This window comes from Diadema antillarum, unplaced genomic scaffold, assembly GCF_040938485.1.
Source record: "Diadema antillarum isolate AM-2024a unplaced genomic scaffold, OU_Dant_1.0 seq00001815_RagTag, whole genome shotgun sequence".
Taxonomy (NCBI): Eukaryota; Metazoa; Echinodermata; class Echinoidea; order Diadematoida; family Diadematidae; genus Diadema; species Diadema antillarum.
This window is the reverse complement of record NW_027272490.1, coordinates 241,602-266,806: the sequence shown is the minus strand read 5'-3', so window position 1 is coordinate 266,806 and position 25,205 is coordinate 241,602. Positions and strand designations below refer to the sequence as shown.

Genomic DNA, 25,205 nt, shown 5'->3' with positions numbered 1-25,205 from the left:
TTGCTGGCAGGAGGGAGTGAATACTACAATCTCTATCATCCATCTGTATACATTGTATTGTCTTATGCTTTGTTCTGCTTTGCCTCTAGAGGTAGATGCAACAGATGATGATTTAATTTGCCTCTTTCACTCCTTGAAGGTTCTTGCAAGTTGTGAAGTATGATGGACAACCCGTACTTGCATGTCATTCTCCTGTAGAATCTATGCTGTATGTTATTGCATTGCCATGTTGATTCAGTGAAACAGTAGAGTATCAGTGGTGTTAAATTGGGTGCATTATACCCGATAAAGATATGTTTTTAACCTGTGAAAACAAAGAGATCATCTTGATTTCACACTTAATACAACAATTTGTAAAAATTTGATGATTCGAGTGTGCTTTTCTAATTCTAAGTGAAATATGTTATGTAGCAGTGGTTTGCAGCATCACCATGACATAGTGACATCCTGAGCTTGATAGTTTTTACAATTGTAATGCCAGTTTCTTACACGGCCGGATTTCATACCGGATGGCGGGTCCATAAGGAATTAAAACCGTATCGACCCGGTTTGAGCTGTAAACATGGTACAGACCCACATTGACACGCATCGTAACCCGTGTCAATTCCTGATGGATTCCAGGGGCTACGATACGGCGGGGAAAATTTTTAGGTCATGTTCAAAATTTTCTCACTGATTTCAATTCGGTATTGATATCCAAATTGACACGGGTCGAACCGCATTGACCTGCATCGACCCGCTGCAACCCACAGCGCAAAACCCTATGGACCCTTGCCGTATACCGCATTGCCTTCATGCAACAGATGATGACAAGGTTTACATCCGGGTCGGTACGGGTCGATAGGGGTCGAAAGGGATTCAGTTGAGGATTTTAAAGCTGATTTTTGTGCAGTTCAATACGGGTCAATACGGGTCTCTACGGCTCGAGCCTGGACGATATGGTTTTAATTCCTTCTGGACCTGTTTCGAAATCTGGCCGTGTGTGACTGTACAAGTAGCATAAATTGCCCACCATTCTGGGACTAATCCGGCTCATATTCACCCAGATCAAACCCGTTTTGTTACCCGGCCGTGTATGACTCTAGCATAAAACTACCTATAGACCTGCTAAGACTGTGATCATGGTGATAGTGACATCCATAAATCATTGACTTTGTGATATTCCCATTCATTCTTTTGCAGAGGACATGAGTTTTTCCGACTTGACGTTCAATGTGTCGGATTACTCAGACCTCGTTGGAGAGCGCCTCCTTGGGATGAGTGAGGAAGAGCTGACAGGGATGTGCACCAATCAGCAGGAACTCCCTCACATGCAACAACAGAATCTGACCCTTCAGTTACAGCAACAGCAACAGCAACCTTCGCAACTTCTGCAACCACAGCAGCGGACTGTGGTGGAGCAAGTGCCAGATGTCTGCATTGTCCCGCAGCAGCAGGAGCAACAGCAGCAACGAGAGACCTTGTTGCAGGAGGTTGCCCAGCTGAAGCAGGCAGAGACAACATCCCAGCCAGGGATAAGTGTGTCCAGTGATCTCACCAATCTGGTAGCCCTCTTGCTTGGGAATCAGCAACAGCAGCAGCAGGTAAGCTTCATACACATGCACATGTACATATTGTTTATTTTTAAGAGTTTTGAAATGCAAGTTATTCAATAGGCGTGTCTTCATCAGCCCGAAGTTTCAAAATAGCGCGCTATCTTGCGGTTACCAGACTAGTCCGATGTCAAAATAGCGCGCTATCTGTGTAGTGAAGACGCAGATAGCGCGCTATTTGATCGGGAAAATTTCCCCAAAAATCTTGGTCTAGTTCGTCAACTAGAGCGCTAATTCGTGAAATAGCGCGCTATCTTGGGTGCGTCTCCATCAGCCCGAAATTTTCTCGATCCCTCCACGCTTCTGGTTAGCCAGCTGGCAATGGAAAGCGCATGTACAAGCAGCTAGTGATTGTGTATATAGTACATTACACGCACGGTGTATTCAAGGATCACATGTGTGTACTATATAGGCCTACTGTTGTTGTAATCTTTAAAACCAGGGAGGTGATTTCTCTCACCTCCCTATTAAAACTCAGTGCCGTGCATGCTAGCTGTTTTTTTGTAAACTTCTTCTTCTGGTCCACTCTACCTTAGCTGAAGATTCTTGCAGATTGTGTGCATTTTGGATTTGTTTAAACATTGCAATTCGTTAATTTCATATATGATGCCTCACTGGACAGAAGAAAGAGTAGCGTTATTAATATCCCTTTGGAGAGAATTTGCTGTACTGCTCACTGAACTGGTTGTAGAATCGTACATACGGTGATATAGGAGATTTTGAGCGGGGAAATCCACTTTCGAACCGTGAGCCAGGCAGAGTAATATTGCAAAGTGCGCATGCGTCAATTTTCGGACTAATTTCCCGAAGCAGGCTGTTCGAGCTGATGAAGACGCACATTCGCTGTATCGGTCTATTTTCCAAGACCGCAAAATGTCCCGCTAGTTTGAACTTCGGGCTGATGAAGACACGCCTATAGGGGCCCCATGTGCTTTTTCCTATAGAAATGTGATTGCCTTATCTTTAAAATTTTGATTAACTGACTACAATAAACCAGTTTGGAGTTAGCTCATGGGCACATTGGTATGAATTACTTGTACCTTTCTTTTTTCTCAGCTTGTTAGGGGCACTTCACCTATTTTTTTGGAGCAACATTTAATGCATAAACTTTACGTAAATATTCATTGGATTCATCAGTCCTAGGTTCAAACAAAGAATGAACCTGTGTAGACCATATTATGACCAGAATTATCCATCAATTAACACCTGTGAAAGCATATATTTAAAATATATTAACAGTCTCTTTCTGTAGATATTGCCAAGTACCACTTTTGCTGTCAGGTGGGATGTGCTGGCAAGCAGCATTTATAAAGATTACATGAATAATCGTTACATCACAGATGCTTATCCCAGGGAATTAAAAAACCAACATCCCTGTTGTTACGAATGTCCTTTTTTTCTGCTCGTGCCCAAAGTGGAACTGTGAAACTAGCTTAGACTCTTCTAGTCAGTATCTTACTGTATACGCTGTTATTTTTGTGTACAAATATTTTTGCAAATGAGGAGGTCATAGACATTTTTGCGAGATGTTTTCGCGAATTGATGCCGATGCTAAAGTGAATGCACTATTACTCTAGCATGTGTAGACCTTTTCGTATGTTGCTAAATTTGCGATCCAACTGTGATTGCAAAATTCACAGAAATAACAGCTTGTACAGTATTCAGATGTCAAGAAGATCTCAGTTGTCCATCATATACCAGGATTTATCGTAGCTGTACAGCTGTATGTGAGGTTTTATAAATGGAATTTATAAATTCCTTTAGCAATTTATGATTTGCATCCTGATGAACTAGGATTGATTTGCATTGTACATGTATATTTACTCACTTTCTTTAATAATTCCAGAGCCCTGTTTTATGAAGAGTTGTAATTGATTATATAGTTGATTTCTATCATAAGTCTATGGCAGCCTTTATGTTAAGGAAATTTATAATCAATTTGATCTTTTGATAAAACAAGGCCCATCTCATTGGCTCTCATGTCTCTATGATCTTTCACAATAAGTGTAGTAGATTAATAAATTGTTTCAGTATATGAAGTTGATTGTCATGTACAATTGTAATAGCTTTTTTCAAGGTCTGTGAAATTCTATTAAAATTTTAAATCGATAATCTCTGAGCTATCGATTGCACGTACAATGTAGACTTTAGTGATCCAACGAGTGACATAGTTTTCTTGTGTTCAGCTTTTTTTCTTGCATTTTTGACTTTCAAATTCCACACAATACCAGACTTCTCACACGAATTAGGTTTATTAGAGACTCAGATTGTGTCATCAATCTGTCTCATGCTCATACATTGTACACCTGATAAGCTTTTTCTCAAGCAAAAGAATATAAGTCACATTTTAGGACAATATTAGGACCATTATCAGAATGAGCTTAGATGTTATTAGTACATTTGCATCAGATGGCATGATACTGTTTAATACACTTTTACGTTAGAGTAGTATTAAAGCTCTCTGACTGTACTGAGGGAGGGGGAACTGCCCTGCCCACCCCTCCTCAATCACTTTGCTCCCTTGGCAGCAGCATACAGTACACCAACCCCAGTACTAGCAACTCTGACCTCTTCATCTCTGGAATACCAGATTCAATAATTCTTATTAGCCTTGTACATGTAGTTTCAGTTGATATTTCAGTAGAAGATTGTTTGTAAGTTTGTATATAATGAATAGCAGATAGGGCCTATTCTCTTTTGAACATTTTTTTTTTTCCTTCTGTATTTTTTTATTAAAATGTATATAACAGAATATAAGTAAACATACCAAATATTACAGTACAAAAGCATGGAACATATGTACTACATGTATATGTGCAACAATACAATTTGTGATTTCAAATTGTATACCTACTAATCTCAAAACATATTAAAAGTAGGCCTACATCTATTCTTGTAAATTTGTTTTACTCTCAGAGTCTCATAACACGGACCTTTTTTGAAGGTTTCTTTTTCCACTGTTGATTCGCAGTGAAGTGGTCAAATGTATGATTCAGTAAGTTTTCCACTTGTGTGTCTTTATTTTGCCTTGTATAGACCCCAAAGCAGAGATACAATTTTGTTGATTCACACAATCAAGAAGAAAGACCATGTTAAACAATTAACTGCAGAGCAAACAGGCAAAACATGTCTAGGATGGAGACTATGACTCTTTGCTGTCCCGTGCAGCATGACTGCCATACAATAAAGGCCAAGGCCCCTTGAATGGGGTGCCTCCCCGCCCATTGGCCATGTCCCAACCTCGATATCAGGCCCGTACTGCATGTACAGTTACACGTATGTCATGCAGAGAAAGGGAGGGATGCTTGCCAGCTGGGCACATGGTAGTCACATGCAGGCTGGCTGGGGTGGCCCATGTACAAAGTCCTGTCATGCTTGTCGCTCTTCAGCCCCTGCCAGCAAGGCAGCTTTCCTTTAGTGGCTATTCTGGCACAATTCTGTGTGGGATGTACAGTCGTTGCATGTTCCTGCTGTCGGAGCTCCAAGATTTTTATTTTGTGGTAAAAGCATGGAGAGGGGGATGTGCCGGACTTCTCTACTAACCCTTGTCTTGACTGAGCTTTGTTCATCAACGTGATCTGATACTTTAATTAATTTTTGGTAGGTAGCCTAGTCAGAACTTCATTCGTCTATCAAACTAATGTTAGATTGTTGCCGTTATACCCTGTTAATAAATGTTGAAAGCTACTGTAGTTGGATGCTTGATGCTTAATCTAGACGAGATAATCCCTGATTATCAGCTCTTCAGTCTTAGTGGATGGTTAAATCTTTGGGCGCTAGTACACTTTCACTATGTAGCTTTGACCTTTGTTGTGATTTAGGAATTTAGTAAACCTCTAGCATGTCTAGCAGACCTCTTTTACCCTGCATGAGGGTGACTGATTATCTGTCTTTTGACATCATACCGGTACCTACATGTAGCTGCTTGTTGGTGCTCTACTAGCTCTAGTCATGGAGCTACCATGGAGCTACAAGTTTGTAGCTCCATGCTCTAGTCAAGACTTGCCTGAGTATGCTGAGTGATGTTAGTGTGTGTAATGTTGTAAGTAAAGTTTCTACTGCACTATACATTTGTATGTATAACATATTAGTTTTCTAAGTATTAAAGTGTGTTACAAATACTTGTATTTACCTCTACCAAGGAAGAAGGTGATGTTTTCATTGGCATTTGTTTGTTGGTTGGTTAGTTGGACTGTTTGTGCAAATTAACTCATAAAGTTGTGAACAGATTTGAATGAAACTTAACGTTACAGGAAAGGTTGAGAATGACACAACTTGTCACAAGGAAAAAACGATTAAATTTTGGTAGTGATGCGGGAATTGTTATGGATTTTATATAATAGATTTTTTGATATTTTGGCAGGTAGGGTCAATAAACTTGGGAGTTCAAGCTGCACATTTTTTGAGGTTTGCAAGATAGCCAGTATTCAGTCACCTACCGGAATTTGGTCACTTATATCACTAATCACCAGCCAGTAAGTTCTGCTGTCACAACACCTGCAAATCACATCAGTTCACATGTACAGTGTACTTGCACACTCATTCACAACGTGAAAGTCCCTTAGTCCCCTCCAAAAATCCATCCAAAATCTCAAATTTCACCGTCAAAAGTGCAGAATCGGCACGCCTTTCCCAAAGCGCGCGCAGATTAAGCCCAGTTTTAAGAGTGTGGGTCGCCGAAAAAGCGCTGAAAATTGAGAAATACGCCGTTCTCTTGCGGGAGTTTTTGCTTATCGCAAGCTCAGAGTGTGATGGTATCCTCAAAAACGCAAAAGAAAAACAAAATTTCTGTATGTTCCGATGCAGTGACTCAATGTACAAGGGTTGAATGCAAGTGCCAATTCCCCAGTATTCGGTCACCAATGGGCGCCGCAATGTCCCCGATGCAATTATGCGCCAACAAGGTAGTGACTAGTATGCGGCGCATTTTTCAGTTGCCTTGAACACGCATTGACTTTGAACGCGCATATCGCATGACGGAGTTCTGATCGCGGTGACCGTATTCTGGGGGATTTTCAAGGTGATATATTTTTGGATTTTGTGATATTCTGTGAGATATTTAACAAAATGAACATTAAGATTAAAGAAATTTGATATATTTCACATACATTGCTGTAGATATGATGTATAATGTATTATTTTAGTTCAAAAAATATTGCAGAAAAGCTTAAATGACCGAATACTAGGGATTTTACCCTAGATGCGCACTCAAATGCGTGCTGTAGAATGAGTCGGGGCATCAGTTTGCTGCAGGGGTCCAGTTTACAGTACAAAAGTAGGAGAGTATTTTTTTTTTCTAGATTGTTTTATTTGAAGAGCAACTGAAGAGCTTTCTTTTGATGCCAAAACTATGAAGTAACCTGGATGATGGCCTTCATAATTCTAATTTAAACCGTCTTTGTCGCGCTGTTCTTAAAAAAAGTATGACTTTCATAACAAAACATTAAACTGTTGTTCTGTTGCTAGGTCACCACCATCATCCCACGTTTGTATCTTTATACAAAATCTTGATATCAAAAGAGGCCTGGCATGGTAAGGATTCCTCTTGTGACTGTGTTAAATATTCTAGAATTAATTTCCTTTGTCAGTTTTGAGGATTGCAACAGTGACCAAATGTCGGGATAGGCCCGGTTTGTGGTACCCCTATGGGATTTACACATTATAGCGCTATTTGGGTCTGGGTCCACTACTCTAGTTTCTGCTGGGGCGATGGATACTGTTCAGCTGGAAGTTGATGATGTAACAAAAAGCTTAGAACTATATTTGGAAATGGGGCGATTTTCAGCATGCATACGTATAGGTGAAAAACACTGTTTGGGTTTGATGATGTGTACGTAGCAGAATTATTTAAGAAAAGCTGTTATGATTGAGACACTGTAGGCACATTTAGGCCTATATTCAGATTCATTATTTTATTTTTTTCGGTGGGGGGGGGGTAAGATGCAGAGTTTCATCTGACCAATGTTGACGGTGTGCTTTAAAATTTGTTTCAACCACATTGCACTATGACAAATTCACATTTCATCTTTAGTGCAAAGGCAATTTCACTTCTGCTTCATTCATGTTTTCGTTTATTTTATTTATTTATTTATTTATTTCTAATCTTTTGTCAGGGTAGCCCATTCACCAATAAATAGTCGTCTTCCATGGAGCCCTGAATAATATTGATGAACATATGTGACCCGCTACAACAAAATGGTCCTAAAGTCGCGCACGTTCGAAGCCTTGAAAATCGAGTTTGAAGTTAGAGCATCAAAATTGGTCAAAACTTACGATTTTCTGAATTTGACTTATTATTAGATTCTGACATGTCTTCTATCATCTGTCGAAATTTTGAAGCAAAATGATGAGAGGAAAGACCAAAAAATAGCGTTTTTCTGGGCCATGTTTTTTTGGCGTTTCAACGAAGCAGAAACTGGTTCGCACATTTGGATTGAGCGCCACACATAGGCTCCACCCCTAACAACGACCAGAGTGATCCCATTGGTCAGTTTGCTGCTTGCCGCTGACCGAAGCGTGAAGCTCGCACACTGCCCAGTCGACTGGTGCGTGCGGGCGGGTTGCGCTATGCCCAGCCGCTTCTCCTGACATCCTGGTCACTGATTGGTCGGTGAGGAGACCGCCGACGCTGTGTTTGAATGAGCATTTCGGGACTTGCTAGGGCTTAACTTCTATTGTCCGGAGGTGAATACTGACTTGCGTGTCTCTTGATTGTGATTGCGTCGCAAGGAGAACTTTTAGGGCGCTTTTCTCGAAACAGTGATTTCCCAGACGTCTTGACATGCTCTCATTTAAACATCGATATCTCCGCAGCCGATTATTTTTATAAGACGTGTAGTATATCAATTTAAAGCAGAAAGATTAGGGAATTGTGTCATGTAATTTTCAAATAATTGACCTCGCCCGACTTTAGGATCATTTTGTTGTAGCGGGTCACATATGTACATTAAATAGCAAAACGCACAGAAGATGACATTAGACAGTGTAGATACATACCAGCATACTGTACATTGCAAAGTATGCAATGTATGTGTACTTTTGTTCATATTTCCCATTGTGGCCAACTGTCTCAAAAAGTTTCAAACTTTCCAAACTTGGAGAAACACACATAAAGCTGCTAGATTTTTTATCTCCTCTTCTGTCAGTCAGTCTATTATGGGAAAATGTTCAATACACTCTTGTTATCACCATTGTCTGGAAATACTCCTGTGATATTGAATATGACCACTATGTCTGTATCAAGATTGTGATTTATTGTGATAGCCAAGTATTTTAATCCCTGCCATATTTGAAAAGTGGTCTCCTGTTCCTTGCTCAGGGACTGATTATATTTTGTATTCCACACTATTTATTTTTATGCCTCCGCCACGAAGTGGTGCCGGAGGCATTATGTTTTCGGGTTGTCCGTCCGTCCGTACGTCCGTACGTCTGTACGTCCGTACGTCCGTACGTCCGTACGTCCGTCCGCTTTCGTTTACGCGATAACTTGAGTAATATTGACTTGAATTCTACCAAACTTGGTCCAAGTATAAAGTATGATGGGGCATTTAGTTGATTAGATTTTGGGTGAAATCCGCCAAAGGTCAAAGGTCAAAGGTCAAGGTCAAATCATGAAATTGTATCTGTTTACGCGATAACTCAAGACTGGATCGAGCAAATTTCACCAAACTTTGTCGGAGGATGATGTATGATGGGACAATTACTTGATTAGTTTTTTAGTGAAATCGGACTGAGGTCAAAGGTCACAGATCAAGGTCAAATCCTGAAATTTATCTCTTTACGTGATAACTCAAAACTGGATGAAGCAGCTTTCACCAAACTTGGTCCAAGGATGATGTATGATGGGACAATTAGTTGAGTAGATTTTAGTGACATTGGCAAGAGGTCAAAGGTCAAAAGGTCAAGGTCAAATGCTAAAAATGTTGCTATTTCCCCAATATCTATGCAATGCCCTAAGGTATTTTCTTGAAACTTGGTGCAGACATGTACTACTGCATATAGACTCTCCAGAGAGAGTTTCATGTCATAAGGTCAAAGGTCAAAAGGTCGAAGGTTAGGTGAAAATGTTGTAATATCACTTTTCTCACAAATGGTTCAATGTATCTTCATAGAACTTGGTACATACACATTAATACTGACTGGCAGAGATTATCTAGGGAATTTAGGGGTCGTAGGTCAATAGTCATGGGGTCAAAGGTCAAGGTCAACTCCTCAATATTTTACTGTTTCCCTCATACACTAATATATGAAATGCTTGCATTATTAGTTTTCAAACTTAATATATATGCATTACCTAATGGAGATTCTCCAGGAAATTTCCAGCCAGAATGTCAAAGGTCAGAGGTTAAGGGTCAAAGGCCAGGTTTCCATGCGTCCCCCCCCCCCAAAAAAAAAAAAAAAAAATATATTTTGGACTGTAATTAACTCTTTCTTCATACCTTGGAAATTACTCAATGCATAAACTTATAGGGTCTGTCAGAATTCAAGTAAAAATTCTCAATTCCCCAAATATGTGCACCTGCACTCTTCGACAATTATAGCAAACCCAGTTCAAGGAAAGTGAATATTCAAGTCATTTCTGACAAACCTGTCATATCAATATTTTGCCAGTTATGTGAAACTGTCATGGATCACACATGTGAAGACATTGTACTGTACGCCTATTGGGAGAATCATGCATTATGGCGGAGGCATCAGTCGCCATAGCGACATTTCTAGTTTTTATTTATTTTATTTTTTTTGCTGTGTATGTGTTTCTCAGGTGAGCATGTTATTGTTAGATTCATGTTTACTGCAATTCGCACCCCTAAAAATATAATGAATTATGGAATTTGTAGAACTTACTCTTCTACAGATATTTGCTTGGTGAAACTCATTCTTGATGGAGCCATTAACAGTGTATGATATTGTGTTACCCAGGGAAAGAAAATCCAGATTCATCTACATGTACAATGTATGTTCACTTTTCTACAAATTGCCATGTTTCTAAATCGTTGAAAGAGATGGAAGCACAAAACAATGTACAGTTCATATTACCATTTCATTGATACATGTTATTTACAGATAACATCCAGCAATGTGTCAGCACCAGCGACCACGCAAGTTGCAGCGACACCACAGGTTGTCGCTGCACCCCAAGTTGTCACCACTTCACAGGTGGTGGGCACTGCAGCCCCCATGAGAGCCACCACAGCCAGTGAGGTGATCCAGCAGCTGGTTCAGAAGGAGCAGCAGAAGCAGCTACAGAACAAGACCCTGGCACAGCTTGCAGTCATCCTTCAGATGCAGCAACAACAGCAGCAGCAACAGCAACAGCAACAGGCACAGCAACAAGCACAGCTGCTCGTGCCTGCACTGCAGGTGATTCTCCTGAAATTAAATCATACAGCTGCCTACAAGTACTGATCTGATCCAGCAGTCCATTATAAAGCAAGTCTGCTGTGATTCATTGCATCTATCAGACTTCACCTAGGAGCTTTAGTGATTTCTGTGATGTGTGATGTGCTGATATTTGCATTTGTGATCCATATGTCATATTACAAACTTTTAGTTTTCATTAATGCCTGGATGCCAGTCAAAACATATTTTGACATCAAGGTAGACTGAAAGAGGGGTATACGTAGGTTTCTGAAAACAATGTTTCCAGCATGTCATAACCATGATATTTTCTAATTTTTTATAGGCTGCCATTCAGCAACAACCTCAGGCTCAGTTGCAGCCACAGAAGCCAGCCCAGTTGCAGCAACAGCAGCAGCAACAGCAGCAGACCACTACGGTACAGCAGAAGGTGTTCCCTGTGACAGTTCCCAGTTCAGCCATGCCCAGCATGCAGGTGATCAAACAGGAGCAGCCAAAGCCTGTAGTTACGACTGTGCCACAGGTAAGGCAAGAATTGATTTGAATCAGTGTGGTTCAAGAATATGAAGGTGTGTGTGTGGGGGAGGTGGTAGGGTGTCCTTTGCATTGAGCATGTCAGTTTGTAAACAACCAAACTGGTTTGTTGACTTGTGTAATTTCACTCGTCTGATTTTGTTTTGACACATTTCCTAGGACAAAAGGGTGTTAAAGAGACAACTTTTGCGAAGTATATTTACAATTTGAAAATGTGTGTCAAATATTATTCCAATAAAAACCAATTGTCGAATAAGGGCATCCCAGTTTCAAGACATCAGTAATCTTATGTTTATACTCTACAGTTCTCAGTATAAAGGAAAAAATGAATACTCTCAGGCAACCATTAATTATGTTTTACAGAAGTAGAAACTATGGTGAGGATATGTAATGCCACCACTCTCGTTGCTTATACACCCAACTTATGTCTCTCCAGTTGGTGATCCAGACATCTCAGAATGGGAGTGTCGCCATCGTTGGTTCTACTGGCGTCACAGCAACGGGTTCAGCAACGGAGACCACAACAACCTCCTCCCCGATGTCCAAGATCCCCATTGCACCCCTCTCCTCTTCTCCAACCTCAAACGGCATCCAGATCGTGAAGAAGCCAGAGAAACGCAAGGCCCACAATGCTATTGAGCAGCGGTACCGTCGTAGCATCAATGGCAGGATAGAGGACCTCAAAGTCATGCTGTTCAAGGAGAACAAAAAGGTAGTAATGCTGCTTCTTGTCACCAAAAGAAAAGCAAATTGATATCATTCATTATTTTTTCAATAGATTAAAAGTCAGCCACCATATATTTAAACTTGAAAATTTTGAAGTATGCTCAATGTGGTTTGAAGTTATTCTTTTTAGGAGCACAGTCATAATGCAGATTCATAATGGATTTCAGGTCTAGAATTTTGTAGAGGCATAACCACATTTTGCATTTAAAAAAAAATACTGTCTTTGTTGACTGTTGAGAAAAGCTGGATATGTATCTACAGATGTGCATAGAAAATAGAATCAGTTGATAAATGCCTAGAATAATCAGTTTTGTATTTAAATTCAGGTTTGTGCTGCATGTAGAATGTAATCATGGTTTTACAATGGAGCATATGTCCAATTTTGTATTTTTATTTTTTTTCCACTGTTGAAGGTGTCAAAGTCTCACACATTGCAAAAGGCAATTGATCATCTGGTGGGACTGAGGAAGATGGTGCACACTTTGAAGCAGGAGAACTTCAACCTGAAGATGGAACTTGACAAGTTGAAAGGGACGACAACTGCTGGTAAGGAGTCTTTCTCATCAACACTTTGCACAGTTGTTTCTGCTTCTATATGTGAATGGAAAGTTGCACTGAATACATATCACTCACCCCTTTCATATAATGCCTGGTAAAGTGAGAGCTTCCCAAGTTGACAATTTACCTTATTGATCCCCAACAGTTCCAGATGTCAAAGACCCACTTACACCTCCATCATCCTTCACCGACTCTCCGGACCATAGCAGCCAGTCTTGCAGCGACCCTGATTCACCTTACCCTGAGTCCTTGCCCTCCCCCAAGGAGATGGACATGTCCCCGCCCAGCCCAGCGCACACACTAGGCCCCACAGGTTTGTTGGACCGAACCCGCCTGGTGCTGTGCGTCTTCATGTTCTCCATACTGGCCTTCAACCCGTTCGGATTCCTCATCAACAAGGGGTTCGAGAGTTACGTCTTTGGTAGCTCCTCCAGCGGGAGTGGCCACTCTGGTGGGATGAATGGTGGTGGCAGAAAGCTCATGGATGGTAAGAGGATTTGTCAATATTCTTGTAAGTTGTTAACAGTGATTGTAAAAGTCACACATTGACATCGTGTAATCTTTATTCTAAAGCTATTTGCTAGAGTGAGAGGGTACTCTGAAAAGACTGAGTAAGTTTTTGAAAGTGAGTAATTGAAATGAAAAAGGATATTTGTCCCCTTTCTTGGCAGTTAGTGTACCTGCTGTACAAGCAGATGTATATGCATTTGTAAAAAGCTGAGGGGTCATTAATCATTACTGTTTTCATTAATGGGAAATACCTGTAAAGCTTTTAATGTAGTTCATGATTTGACAGCATAAGCAGCAGCAGTATTTAAACAAGTATTGTGTAGGAACAGGGCTGTGGTTCAAGGGTCCTAGTTTCTCCAAGAGACCTGAAGCTGTTCCCAAATATCAAGTAAGGAATGGGAGAAGCAAATATGCATTGTTTTCCATTACTTTTAAAAAACATTCTTCTGCTTCTCTGTGAATATATACATCAACCAAGTAGAAAAACTCCTCTGGAGCAAACTGCTCCAAGCCATTAAAGGGACTGTACAGTACTGGTTGTGGTGGGGATTCATGTGTTTAACATTCCTAAGTGAGATAATGAGAAACCTCTTATGAAATATGAAAGAGCGTGTAATTTTAAGAAGGATTCGGCGTTTATTTGATGAAAATTGGTTTTCAAATGGCTGAGATATCCAAAATATTGATGATGATAAAAGGTGACAGGCCACACCTTTTATTAGGATCTCTTTGTTTCACATTCTTTTTGGATATCTCGGCCATTTCAAAACCGATTTTCATCAAATAAACTTATGATACCCCTTAGAATTGCATGCTCTTTGATGTCTCATAGAGTGGTTTCTGAATATATTGCAAAACGTTACAAGCTAAATCCTCACCTCAACCAGAACTGTACTCACCCTTTAATGTGCAGTAGAGGTGAAATTTGAGAGTGGTCGGTAGACGGATAAAATGAATAAATGAATGTTTTTCAATGATTTGCTCTGTCACACTCCAGTTGGATCAGAAGATGCCTCAGCATTTTTCTTCTGGCAGCTGATACCCACGCTGCTAATCTGGCTGGTCAATGGCGCTGTCGTGGCAACCGTCCTCATCACAATGCTCTATGGTGACAAGACCTCCAAGAGTCTTTCCATTGACGGCACAGCTTACTTCCGCTTCAGAACTCAGGCGGATCTTGAGATCTCAAGAGTAAGTTGTGAATAGCCAGTATTTAGGTTATACAGGGAAGTCTCATTATAGCAAGGTGGAATTCTATGAAAGTATACTTTAAGGAGTAGATTGTCAGGTCCCAGCTAACCTTTATGTGTTAGCCTCTGGGAATATATGTTAGCCTCTGGGAATATATGTTAACCTCTGGGAATATATGTTAGCCTCTGGAAAAAATGCAAAAAAAAAAAAAATCATGCCATTATTCAAATATACCTTGTTTTACAGTAATTAGGTAAATTAGGCAGACCTGACAACCTCGTTATAATAGGATTCCCCTGTACAATGGAAAATGAGGTACACTCTCTGTTTGCTGGTGCAGCCACAACTAAGCAACAGAATGAACGAGAACTACAGAATGAGAATTAAAAAGAAAAGCCTTGCCCTGACTTGGATGTAAAATTGTGAGAGGACATTGTATAATTTGAATTGAGTTATTTTGGTCTAAAAAGATACAGATGGTTCTTTTGAGCTGCCTATGGCTATGCATCATGTGTAATTTCACTGTTGACCTTCCTCTCAATAGGGAAACATAGCCCAAGCTCTCAACCAGCTCTTCCACTGCTTTGGTGTGTTGGGACGCAACCATCCCCTCACCAGCTTGGAGTACTATGCCTCCTTCATCTGGAACCTTCTCTGCCTACCACTCAACATCCTCTTCAAGGGGCGTGGTATTGGGATGCGATCTTCCTCCTCAAAGAGCAGAGATGGGAATGGAAAGCCCCCTACTCCAGAGACTCTGGCAAAGGACATTGCTCTCACATACCACAAGATCCTTCAGCTTTTCCTGACTGGTGAGTACTGCCTACCCCTAAAGTCCTTTAAACATTCTAATTGGTCATCTTCATTAAGGCCCCCCCCCCCCCCCCCCCCCCCCGCCACACACACACCCTTTAAAAAAACACACACGCAAAATGAAACAAACCAAAACAATGGGATCATAAAGCGACTAGATATGATGTCACTTTGCCTCAGTAGTTTCTGTGTCAGGTTTATGTTCAACTGTGATGCCATTTAGCTTGACTTCATCAATTTCAGTTCTGATAGCATTCCTTGTAATTCCCTTTCAAACGTTGTCCCCTTTCTCAGGAAACTTCTCTCTTGGAGTGCCGAGGGCATTCTACATGGGACTTTGTAGTATCAACCACGGAGAGAGGGCGAGGGAAGCCATGACCCATACCAAGCTGGCCGAGATCTATGCCACTGTCGGGGTCCTCATCAGGACACGCTGCCCTAAGAGTTTGCAGTGGCTAGCTGTAAGTTCACTATGTGTATATGCCATATAGCCTTTTCAGTGCATGGAATATCTTTGTGTGTGAGACCACGGCTGGCTGTAGGTCCTATGTTGGTTGGACTGTCTCTCGCATGGTGTGTTGTATCTCTTTCATCTTAATGCATATGATGAACTGTTTGATGCTAAACAGTAATACTGAAGTATTCTAAAAATTGTTGATTGTCTACACCTCAAAAAACAGAAAAGAAAAGAAAAAACTAATAGTAGATATTGGTAACTATATTTTATGACTATGTAACAATTTGTAGAAATCTGGTTTCTTATTAATCTGTAGCTGGCAACTTTAGTAGTTATAGTGGTAATCTCTAAATCTGATGAGGAAATTATCCACTGCTCCTTTTGTGGTTGGCTGTGGCCAACACCAATTTTTGCCCCTTATAAATAGAACATGCTATGATGATAAACACAGTGCGCCTTGTGTTGCAGAGTGATCAGAGTTGGAGATTAGTATTGTTTGCTCCTTATTAAGTTGTCTGAAGGTAGCAGTAATATGTGTCCAGAGTTTTATACCTACCCAAAGACTCACAATTCAAGTGCCTTATGAAATCTTAGAAAAATAAGAAAACAAAATTTAAACTTCTCTCCTCTCTGTGTGCAGTCACCGGCATTCTACAGGGTTCGCCGCTTGCTGACAAAGGGCCCAAGCCCAGCCGTTCTTAGCTGGACCTTGCCTGCCTTCAGCCAGCACTTCAAGCTTGACACAACAGTTCCTACATCTTGGCAGGGTCCGAGTTTCTTCACATCTGTGTCTGAGAAACGTAAGTCAAAGAGATGTTTCTCTTACTTGACTCTTATCTGTGTCTCTCTGAATTATTGCATGTTTCAGGTTAAGCTTCCAAAACTTCACTGATTTTTAGTTCTGCCGGAATTGGTAAAGGTGCAACATTAGGCTATGAAACTGTGTGTCTGGAAGTGATAGAATTATGCTTGTCCAGGAATTGAAACATACAAAACATATCACAATCTAAGTAAGAAGTAGATGCAGAAGTTTGGTGTCATATTTTATGGTGATGCCCACCTAATTATGTATGATGGCAGCAATTATTATTCGAATGATTTTGCAACAACCCTCCTCTTGTGTGATATAAGAATCTCTGATGTGTACTTCTGTGTGTATGGAAGCAGTGGTGACAGTTAATTATGTGATTTGTTCTCTGTGTTGGTACAGGAAACCCCCTGGTAATTGTAGCCCAGCATCTGAGAGAGAAAATGATTCACAGCATTCTGAAGGGGATCCTAACACAGAGCCCGGAGGATGGAGATGATGCTCAGAAGAAGAGAAAGAGGTATATACAATCTTCCTGTCTCCTAGTAACCTGAAAATATTGAGCTGACTGCTTCTACTTTTGTTATGTATATTTTATTTCGTAATTCTCGCTTCGTGAATTCATGTGAGATTCCGCTTATGCACATGTGCAGACATCACTATGTTCAGCGCATTGGGATTCGTGTGATACACGAGGATTTTTTGCGCAGAAAAATTGTCTTTCTGTCCTATATCAGGAAAATCTTCGTGAAATTACTTCGTGATTTGTCTCGAAGGAGTTACATGAACTCATTATGAGCGAGAAAGCAATCACAGATGACAATTCTTTGGAGAGAGAGGAGAAACTCTTGTCTTCAAGAATTCTTATGGTCATAGGTGCAGCGAGCCTTACTGATGTACGAGAAGATTTGCTTTGACAGGAACTTAATCTTGCCTGAAGTTTTTTTATATTTTGTTATATTTTTTTTAAACTTACACCTGATACAGTACGGAGGATGAATGGGCAAGTTGACAATCCTGGCAATTATGTCATATTGTTTCATAACATTGTTTCTCTCCTGCCTTGCACAGTTCATATGTATGCTCTCATGATCAATAGGATATAGTTGAAAAAATGTTACCCTGACTGATTATCTTGTTTGTAAGCTTGAAACAGAAAATCAGGTTCTTATGTGAAATTAAGAAAGAAATAAAGAAAGGAAGGAGAAAATGTAGTTAGCCTGTAAAGGAAGTGAACAGGGTAAAACAACATAGTAAATGGACCACAGGTAATGCAAGTTCTCAATGTGGTAATAATGAACAAAGTCAAATTGAAAATTCTCTGCTTAGTCAGGGCAATGCAAATCCCTATCCTCATTCCTCACTCAGCTTGGAGTCACTCTTTATGCTTCAATTTTTCTCAACAGTGGCAAGAACCATGACTTCCTCATGTTGCTGAACTGCCTGAACATCTCTCTTGAGGAAGCTACCAACTACCACCAGCCGAACATCGATATGAGCTCAAACCTGCAAGCAAGAAATGGTAAGCATCTTTGATGTGAGCTGCTATTTGCTGAAACCATTGCATGGATTTTAAGTGAATTGACTGGAAAGTGGTGCATGTACCTTCGAGGATGACTCTTGGGTAGTATATGGTTGATTGAAGAATAATATCTTTGTTCTCTTTGTTTTCAGATCATGACCCTCTTGCCCGCTGGTGGATCAACCTCCTCTTTGTGGCGGCTTATTGGCAGATCGGGGAGGAGGAGAAGGCGGAAGACTACTTTGCCTGTGTAGACTCTCCCCCACCAGAGCTTGAGCATGAGGGGTAAGATAGCTGTGAATGACAAATGTTTCTGTTGGAGAGACAAGCATGATGACTATTACAGGATTATTTTCACTCCCCATTTTCCTCTCCCCAACCCACTCTCCATTCAGTATGTATGTTAAGTTAATTGTCAGTACCCGAGACTGTAGTTTCATGACAGTCTTGTGTAAATTTCTTCTTGGAGATTACGTTTGCTCAGCAGGTGTAAAAAGGCAGTGTTTGTGAATAATATTCAAACAAAAGTTTCAGTCCATGCTGGAAAGATAGTGGTGTTCATTTTTTTTGTTGTTATAAGCTATATATATGTATATATATATATGACAGAGAAAGCAAGAGAGGGATATTTGATAGCCTTGAATATCGTGAGCATAGCAGACCTAAGTATTTATCAATCTCTTAATTTGTTTTCCACTCATTCCACAGCTTCCCCCTGGCTGCCCTCCAAGCCTACAAGGCTCGCCGTGCTCTCCTGGCTGCCGCACCAAACAGAGTGCCCGAAGAGTGCCCAAGGATGTTGGACCTTGCTAGTGACAACCTGGTTCGCAGCATGGACAGTTGCCATCCAGGAGAGAGCCAGGAATCCATCATGGTAAGTCCTTGCAGTTGCCCCACCCTTTGCACCTTTGTAGGAAACATCATCAAATATTTAAGATGAATTAGACAAGGGGGAAAAAAAAACTTCATGAAAATTGATGCATGAGTTGGGGAGTTTGATTTTTAGAAGTACACCAGGAGTTTAGAGTATCCAAATGCAATGAAATAAATGGAAAAATTGTAGAGTTGTTTAGTAAGTCAAGCATCACAGATTGTTTCTACCAGTGGTTTGATTTATGATTGAGGGTAGTTGGGTGGATCACTGAAAGAAATTGATGTGGACACTGGAGGAAACTGGTGTGGACACTGGAGGAAGCCAGTCATGAAACAGCCACAGAGGGTCAGCGCATCAGACTGTCCAAACTACTTGTCGCTGTGGTGCATTGTAGTTGCATTGCATGCACGTACTGCTAATGCAGTGCATCTGCAGTGCAACACAGAGGCAGGAGCTGCAACTGAAGGAAGATAGCAACAGTCGACTGGAGATCTATATCTTGTAGCTTGTCTCTCAGGTCAGCTTTTACTACAGATTAAACTTGAAGGAGACCCGGACTGTGAAAGCAGTCTTCCTTTTAATATAGTTAGAATGGCATGCCATAAGACTAGGGATCGTACAGTTTTGGTTGAGAACTAATTTCAGGTTTCTAACATTTTTTTGTGAGATAATGAGGAACCTCTTATGAAATATGAAAGAACATGTAATTCTATGAGGAATTCAACGTTTATTTGATGAAAGTTGGTTTTGAAATGGCTGAGATATCCAAAAAAGAGCGATTCTAATAAAGTGTGGGACCCACACTTTATTACGATCGCTTTGTTTTACTTTGTGTGTGGATGTTTCAGTCATTCCAAACTCGATTTTCATCAAATAAACTTTGAATTCCTCTTAAAATTGTATGCTCTGTACTATATTATAAGTGTTTTCTTGGTATCTTGCAAAAAGTTAAAAGCCCAATTCTCATCTCCACCAATACTGTACCATCCCTTTAACCCTAAAAAGGCGGGGGGGGGGGGGGGGGGGGGGGGGGGGGTTGAATCAACCCCCCCTCGACATTTTTCGCGACTACTCCGCCGCATGAACTTTTTTGACCACGCCGTTCACTAACTTTTTACTTTCAAGTCTCGCGCATCTTTTGACACCATTTTAGCGAAAATCGAGCATACCGTTACGATGCTGCATGACGTTTTATACATGCCTGTCAGACCGAAAATGGCTCAAAAACGTGATTTTGTGTATAAGTCTATGCAAATGGAGTTTTCTCTTCTTATTCATGAAGATATGATTATTTTCACTTTCATAGGCTGACACTAATTAATTTTAGCATAATTATGCTTGAAATAGTTTCTGTCTTAAATTTTGCGGAAAAAAATTGATAAAACAAAAGGTCGAAAAAACACAGAAATACATAAGAAATTCATAAAACAGTAAAATACATAAGAAATTGATTTGAATACCGAATTTTTTTGAAGTACATTGTTCGGAATGCTACAAAGAATGTTTTCACCAAAAATTAGGATTCTAGGAGCTTTAAATTCTGATTTAGAGCAAAATGTATGATTTTATGCATATATTAGCATAATTAATTATTATGACGAAAATTTCCATTTCTTTTTGTATAGTTTGGTAGATTACGCCACAGGTAATGCATGTGCCAAATTTCAACCCCTCCCCGGCCACAGAACACCCAAAAAAGCCCGGCCTAGTTAGGGTTAAAGGTGTCATTTGTAAGAATGGGGGGTGGGGGCGGTGGGAGGGGGGAGTATGAGGAAGGTGTATGTAGAGGAAATACCCTTCAAGAGCAGACTTGCACAATGTAGGCATGACAATTCTTTGCAGCAGCATTAGTGTGTGGACATTGCTGCATACTATTTAAAGTGAGGATTGCTGTTTGTATGCATGTGTATTTTGGGGCTTGTCATGCTTCGGTTAGTTGCTCCGTATTACTCATCAGCTTTGGTGATTAGCTAACAGACGAGTACATGTAGCTATGATTAACAACTATTGTGTTATCTTATTTCCTCAGTTGGTCCAACTGCTAGTGGTTGACTGGCTCCTCTCGACACGGTCCACCATCTGGCAGCGACGCCAGGGTTCCAGCTCCACTCTCTCCCCCAAGGCAGAGCTCTCTGCCTTCCAGCAGGATCTGAACTCCCTTCGCAAGCTGGCCAGCAACTTCCCACATGTCAGCTCGAAGGTCACTCTCTACGAAGCGGTAGCACGCCTGATGGCAGGTGCCAACCCTGTCCGCACTCAGGTTCTCCTTGACCGAAACCTGAGGAAAAGGGTCACAGATCCCAAGCAGAGAGGTGAGTATTGTACATGTCATGCTTAAATGGTGTCAAATTGTAGTAATTAGGTGTTGGTTTTGCTGAAGCAAGTTGCATATGATAGACTTGAGTATGTATGCCACAAATACAAGCAATGACACACGAGGCATGTATCTACTATTCTGTACTGTAAAGTCAGATGTGAGAACTTTACATTTAAAATGCATGTGGTTAATCTCCAGTCTTGCTTCCTGTTGACATTTGATACTACCTTGAGCCTGATCGAGCTTCCTAATAAACATGGAATTTGCCCAAATGGATTGATATTATGATTGACTTAAAGTGCATGAAAAACGTTATTCACTCTTACTCTCAGAGGAGTAATTGCTGTCATGGTTAGAGCCTGGGGACATTTCTTTGATGGTTGAGTGCTCTTCATTAAAAATTTCCTGTACTGTTCAACCGAACCGTTCACATTCCATTCATAGTTGTCATTGGATTTATATTATTTGTCATGCAGAGCGTGAGGAGGCTCCCACGACTGAGCGGGACCGCGCCCAGTCACTGCTGGTTAAGAGCTGTTACCTCTACTCCGCCATGCCAGCTGACCAGGTAGAGCGTAAGAACCTCCTGAACGACGCGGTGCGCTCCCTGGAGAAGGTTGGTGACAAGCGTGGCATGCAGAGCTGCCAGCAGATGCTGCAGTCACTGCAGAAGGCAGGATCACCTCCAACAACCAATGCGACAGTGACCACAGCCTGCTGCTAGACTAGGATCTCAGTTCATAATAGAAACCTTGAGGAATGATAGCAACGTACAGTGAATGCAGTTTTGCATTATCAGCTTAGTAGATCAGTTGCAAGTGTTTCAGGTTTTGGTTGTTGTCCATTTTTTTTTTTTTTTTTTTGTCTTACTACACGTGGTTAGTGTGAAATAAAATGGTTGCAACTATTTTTGTGACAAAATCCAAGATGTGCTTAAAAACGTTGAGTTTGTATACTGGTGAAGTGTATGTATTATGCACATAATGAACAAGTAACCAGATGTAGACATGAATGTAATAACATGCTTTGCTTTTAACCACTAGTATCCCAATCAAAAGCATTTCACTACATACACAGGCTATCCAAATATTTCGGAATTCAACCACACAGAGGGGTACAGGAAAGAGATTATAATGTGTATCATATTTTGATGCAATACAAACCCTTGTGATATATATGGGTGTAGCCTTAAGAGTCAAAGTCCATTATCTTGCAACCCTTTATCAGGTATTTCAGTGAATTAAAAATGAATATCTTGTTTGCTGTATTTGTTAATATAAAGCTCAGGCACTTTATACATATGTGATGAGTGTTTTGAGTATGCGCTGTAAATAATATCTTAACTTTGTATATAAGATTATTTGAGCATGTTAGAAAGGGAATAGATTAATCAAGCCTCACCTGTGGATGGATTGTGATTTAATAATTCTTCTTCTTCGTGAATGAAAAATGCCAATATGCTAATTTATTTTGCTTTTAAACATATGCTCTTCCAAAAGGGAACTTTTCTGTGATGTCTGCTTAATGGTTTTGATGAAGAATTGTCAGAATCAGGGCTATAACATATTTCTAATTATATTCGCCCCTCTTATTCCATCTTTCCTGTCGTCCCTGCAGGAAAATTCGTGAAGAATTGATTTTATTAGTATTATTCATGATTGCTTCACTGAAATACATTGTCTCCTGTTTACAAACTCCCTGTAGGTGAAATGATTTTTTATTGCAGTTATCTACAGCGTGATGCTTTGATGCCACAAAGGATTTAACAGCAAAAAAATTGAGATGTACCATTGTTTCAGTTCATGTGCTGAAAATGTTTGGAGTGGCTCTTACCATGGAAACAATCTACATATTGTTCATTGTACCTAAAGGAACTGAGAGCAACATATTGGTCAAGGCTTAATTTCTGGGGGCTTATGAATATTGTCTGTACATGTGGCTGTGCATATGCCAGAATTTAATACCCTTGTGGGGTTAACTTTCAAAACCAATGGACAAAGTGAATGGTAGTAGAGGTGACCAAAGTGATAGTCACTCCTAGCTGACATAAATGAAGGACAGTGCCTGCTTGATGTGAGCAGAGGAGCAGTTGAATCACTGAATTATGTACAGTACAAACATACATTTTGGTTTAAATTGGTCATGCTTGGAAACAAAATCAAAAGAAAACTGACAAACTTCTTCACATCTCTTAGGGTTTGTAGTTAAAAATATTAATGACAATAATAACTTTTGCATGCCTCAGACCTTGTTCAGTCTTCATGAAAACTGGGGCATTAAAGCATTAATGACTTAACATTTGATTTCAAATCTATGAGAAATGGAGGTTTTAATTTCTGCTGTACAGGATGCCCTCTGTGGATTCTTTTTTTTTCTAGGTAGTATTCATTGTGATGCTCATTGTGATGTCTGTGTTCTTTTCATACCGTCAGTAAGGTGTCTGGAAATAAAGGCAAATGCAAGCATGTACCTTGTAGAGATAACCTTGTTCAAATGTGTGGTTTTTGTTTGTGTGATTGTTTGTGTGCGTGTGTGTGTGTTTGTATATATGCACATGCTTTGAGTGATATGACTGAGGAAGCCAACAAATGAACATCGGTACACATATATGCATGGTAGCCACCACTTTTACCTTTCAAAATAAACAATGTTTTAATGTGCTCTTCAGCTCCACCTGAGCCAAAGGCTCCAGTGAACTGTTACTTCAGCTTTGACTTCTTGAAAAATTCATTTTCAAATTGTCACCAAACTTGGCAGGTATCATGACGAGGGTGATAGAATATTATACATGTACATGTATTTGTACAAATGGGTGCCATGGCCCACTTGCCCTGCCCCCCACCCCCTTGCAGCATAAAACCAGAGAAGTGGGCCTATAGAGTGATAATTCTGTTGATAAGTGTGATGTGAGTGCTTCAAGTTTGTTCAGTTCAAATCAAGGGGTGCCCTTGTTTGGTGGGGAGACCAAAGTGGGACCAACTTTCACATTTTTATCATTAACTTGAATAGATCAAATTTGTTACCAAACTTGGTACAAGTAGATACTGTATTATCATTTAGAATGAACACTAACGTCTGTGCAAATGAGCACCTTGCCCCCATGCACCCAGGGGGACCCCAAAGCCTCCCAAGTTAAGGAGTCATGGAAAGAAAAAAAAGAAGAAAAAACAAACAAACAAGAGTCATATACATGACAAAATGCTCAAAGTAAACACATCAGTGAGCATTCTTACAAGGTTGTTTACGTCAGATCCAGGGGTGGCCCGCTTGGGGTCGCTGCTTAATTTGGAGCCAGTTTCACATTTTATCTTCCTTTTGGATATGCATGCAGAGACTCCAACTCTCCCGTTTTCGACGGGAGATCTCCCGCCGAAACCCCATTTTTGCAAAATCTCCCGTTCTCCCGCTTGAGATTTGATTTCTCCCGTCCTGGCACTGCGTCTCGCGGTGGAAAGGATTTCATACTTATTGCTATCGTATGTTGAAAAAATAAGCCTTAGATAGCACCAGAGAGCATCTAGAACCATAGGAACTTCGCGCTTCGCACACATCAACTTGGAGTCTCCCGTTTGCTAGGGGTTTCGGGCGGGAGAATCTCCAGATCAGAAGGTGCTTGGGGTTGGAGTCTCTGTGCATGGTCAGTCTTTCTACAAACTAGACAGGTATTATCACAAATGTGACAGTGGGCACCCTGGGGACCACCCCAAGTTTGCAATATTCCTCTTAGATAATACACATAGACTGCAAGAATGTGTGGAAGGTAAACTTGCAATACTCTGGTTAGGGCTAGATTCAATAGGTCTCTCTTGTCTTAAAGAGATGGTACACTTTTGGTTTAGATGGGGCTGCAGGCTAGGTTTCCAACTTTGTGTGTGTGTGTGTGTGTGTGTGTTTGTGTGTGTGTGTGTGTGTGTGTGTGTGTGTCTAGTGTGTTTTGGACTGTTAA

The 25,205-nt window shown here is 40.5% G+C and overlaps 1 protein-coding gene across 1 annotated transcript in view; it reads left to right on the top strand.

The window, feature by feature from the left end:
- Positions 1-22,288, top strand: part of LOC139712527 (sterol regulatory element-binding protein 1-like) — a 43,514-nt gene extending 21,226 nt beyond the window's left edge. The window contains exons 2-17 of the mRNA XM_071624340.1: positions 1,183-1,583; positions 10,656-10,952; positions 11,275-11,472; positions 11,920-12,195; positions 12,623-12,755; positions 12,913-13,254; positions 14,275-14,468; positions 15,013-15,280; positions 15,576-15,742; positions 16,379-16,538; positions 16,949-17,066; positions 17,953-18,068; positions 18,221-18,353; positions 18,777-18,942; positions 20,972-21,254; positions 21,736-22,288. Of these exons, the coding sequence (XP_071480441.1) occupies positions 1,183-1,583; positions 10,656-10,952; positions 11,275-11,472; positions 11,920-12,195; positions 12,623-12,755; positions 12,913-13,254; positions 14,275-14,468; positions 15,013-15,280; positions 15,576-15,742; positions 16,379-16,538; positions 16,949-17,066; positions 17,953-18,068; positions 18,221-18,353; positions 18,777-18,942; positions 20,972-21,254; positions 21,736-21,983 (3,500 nt within the window). The 3' untranslated portion in view covers positions 21,984-22,288. The remainder of the gene's footprint in view (positions 1-1,182; positions 1,584-10,655; positions 10,953-11,274; positions 11,473-11,919; positions 12,196-12,622; positions 12,756-12,912; positions 13,255-14,274; positions 14,469-15,012; positions 15,281-15,575; positions 15,743-16,378; positions 16,539-16,948; positions 17,067-17,952; positions 18,069-18,220; positions 18,354-18,776; positions 18,943-20,971; positions 21,255-21,735) is intronic.
- The last annotated feature ends 2,917 nt before the right edge of the window (positions 22,289-25,205 follow it).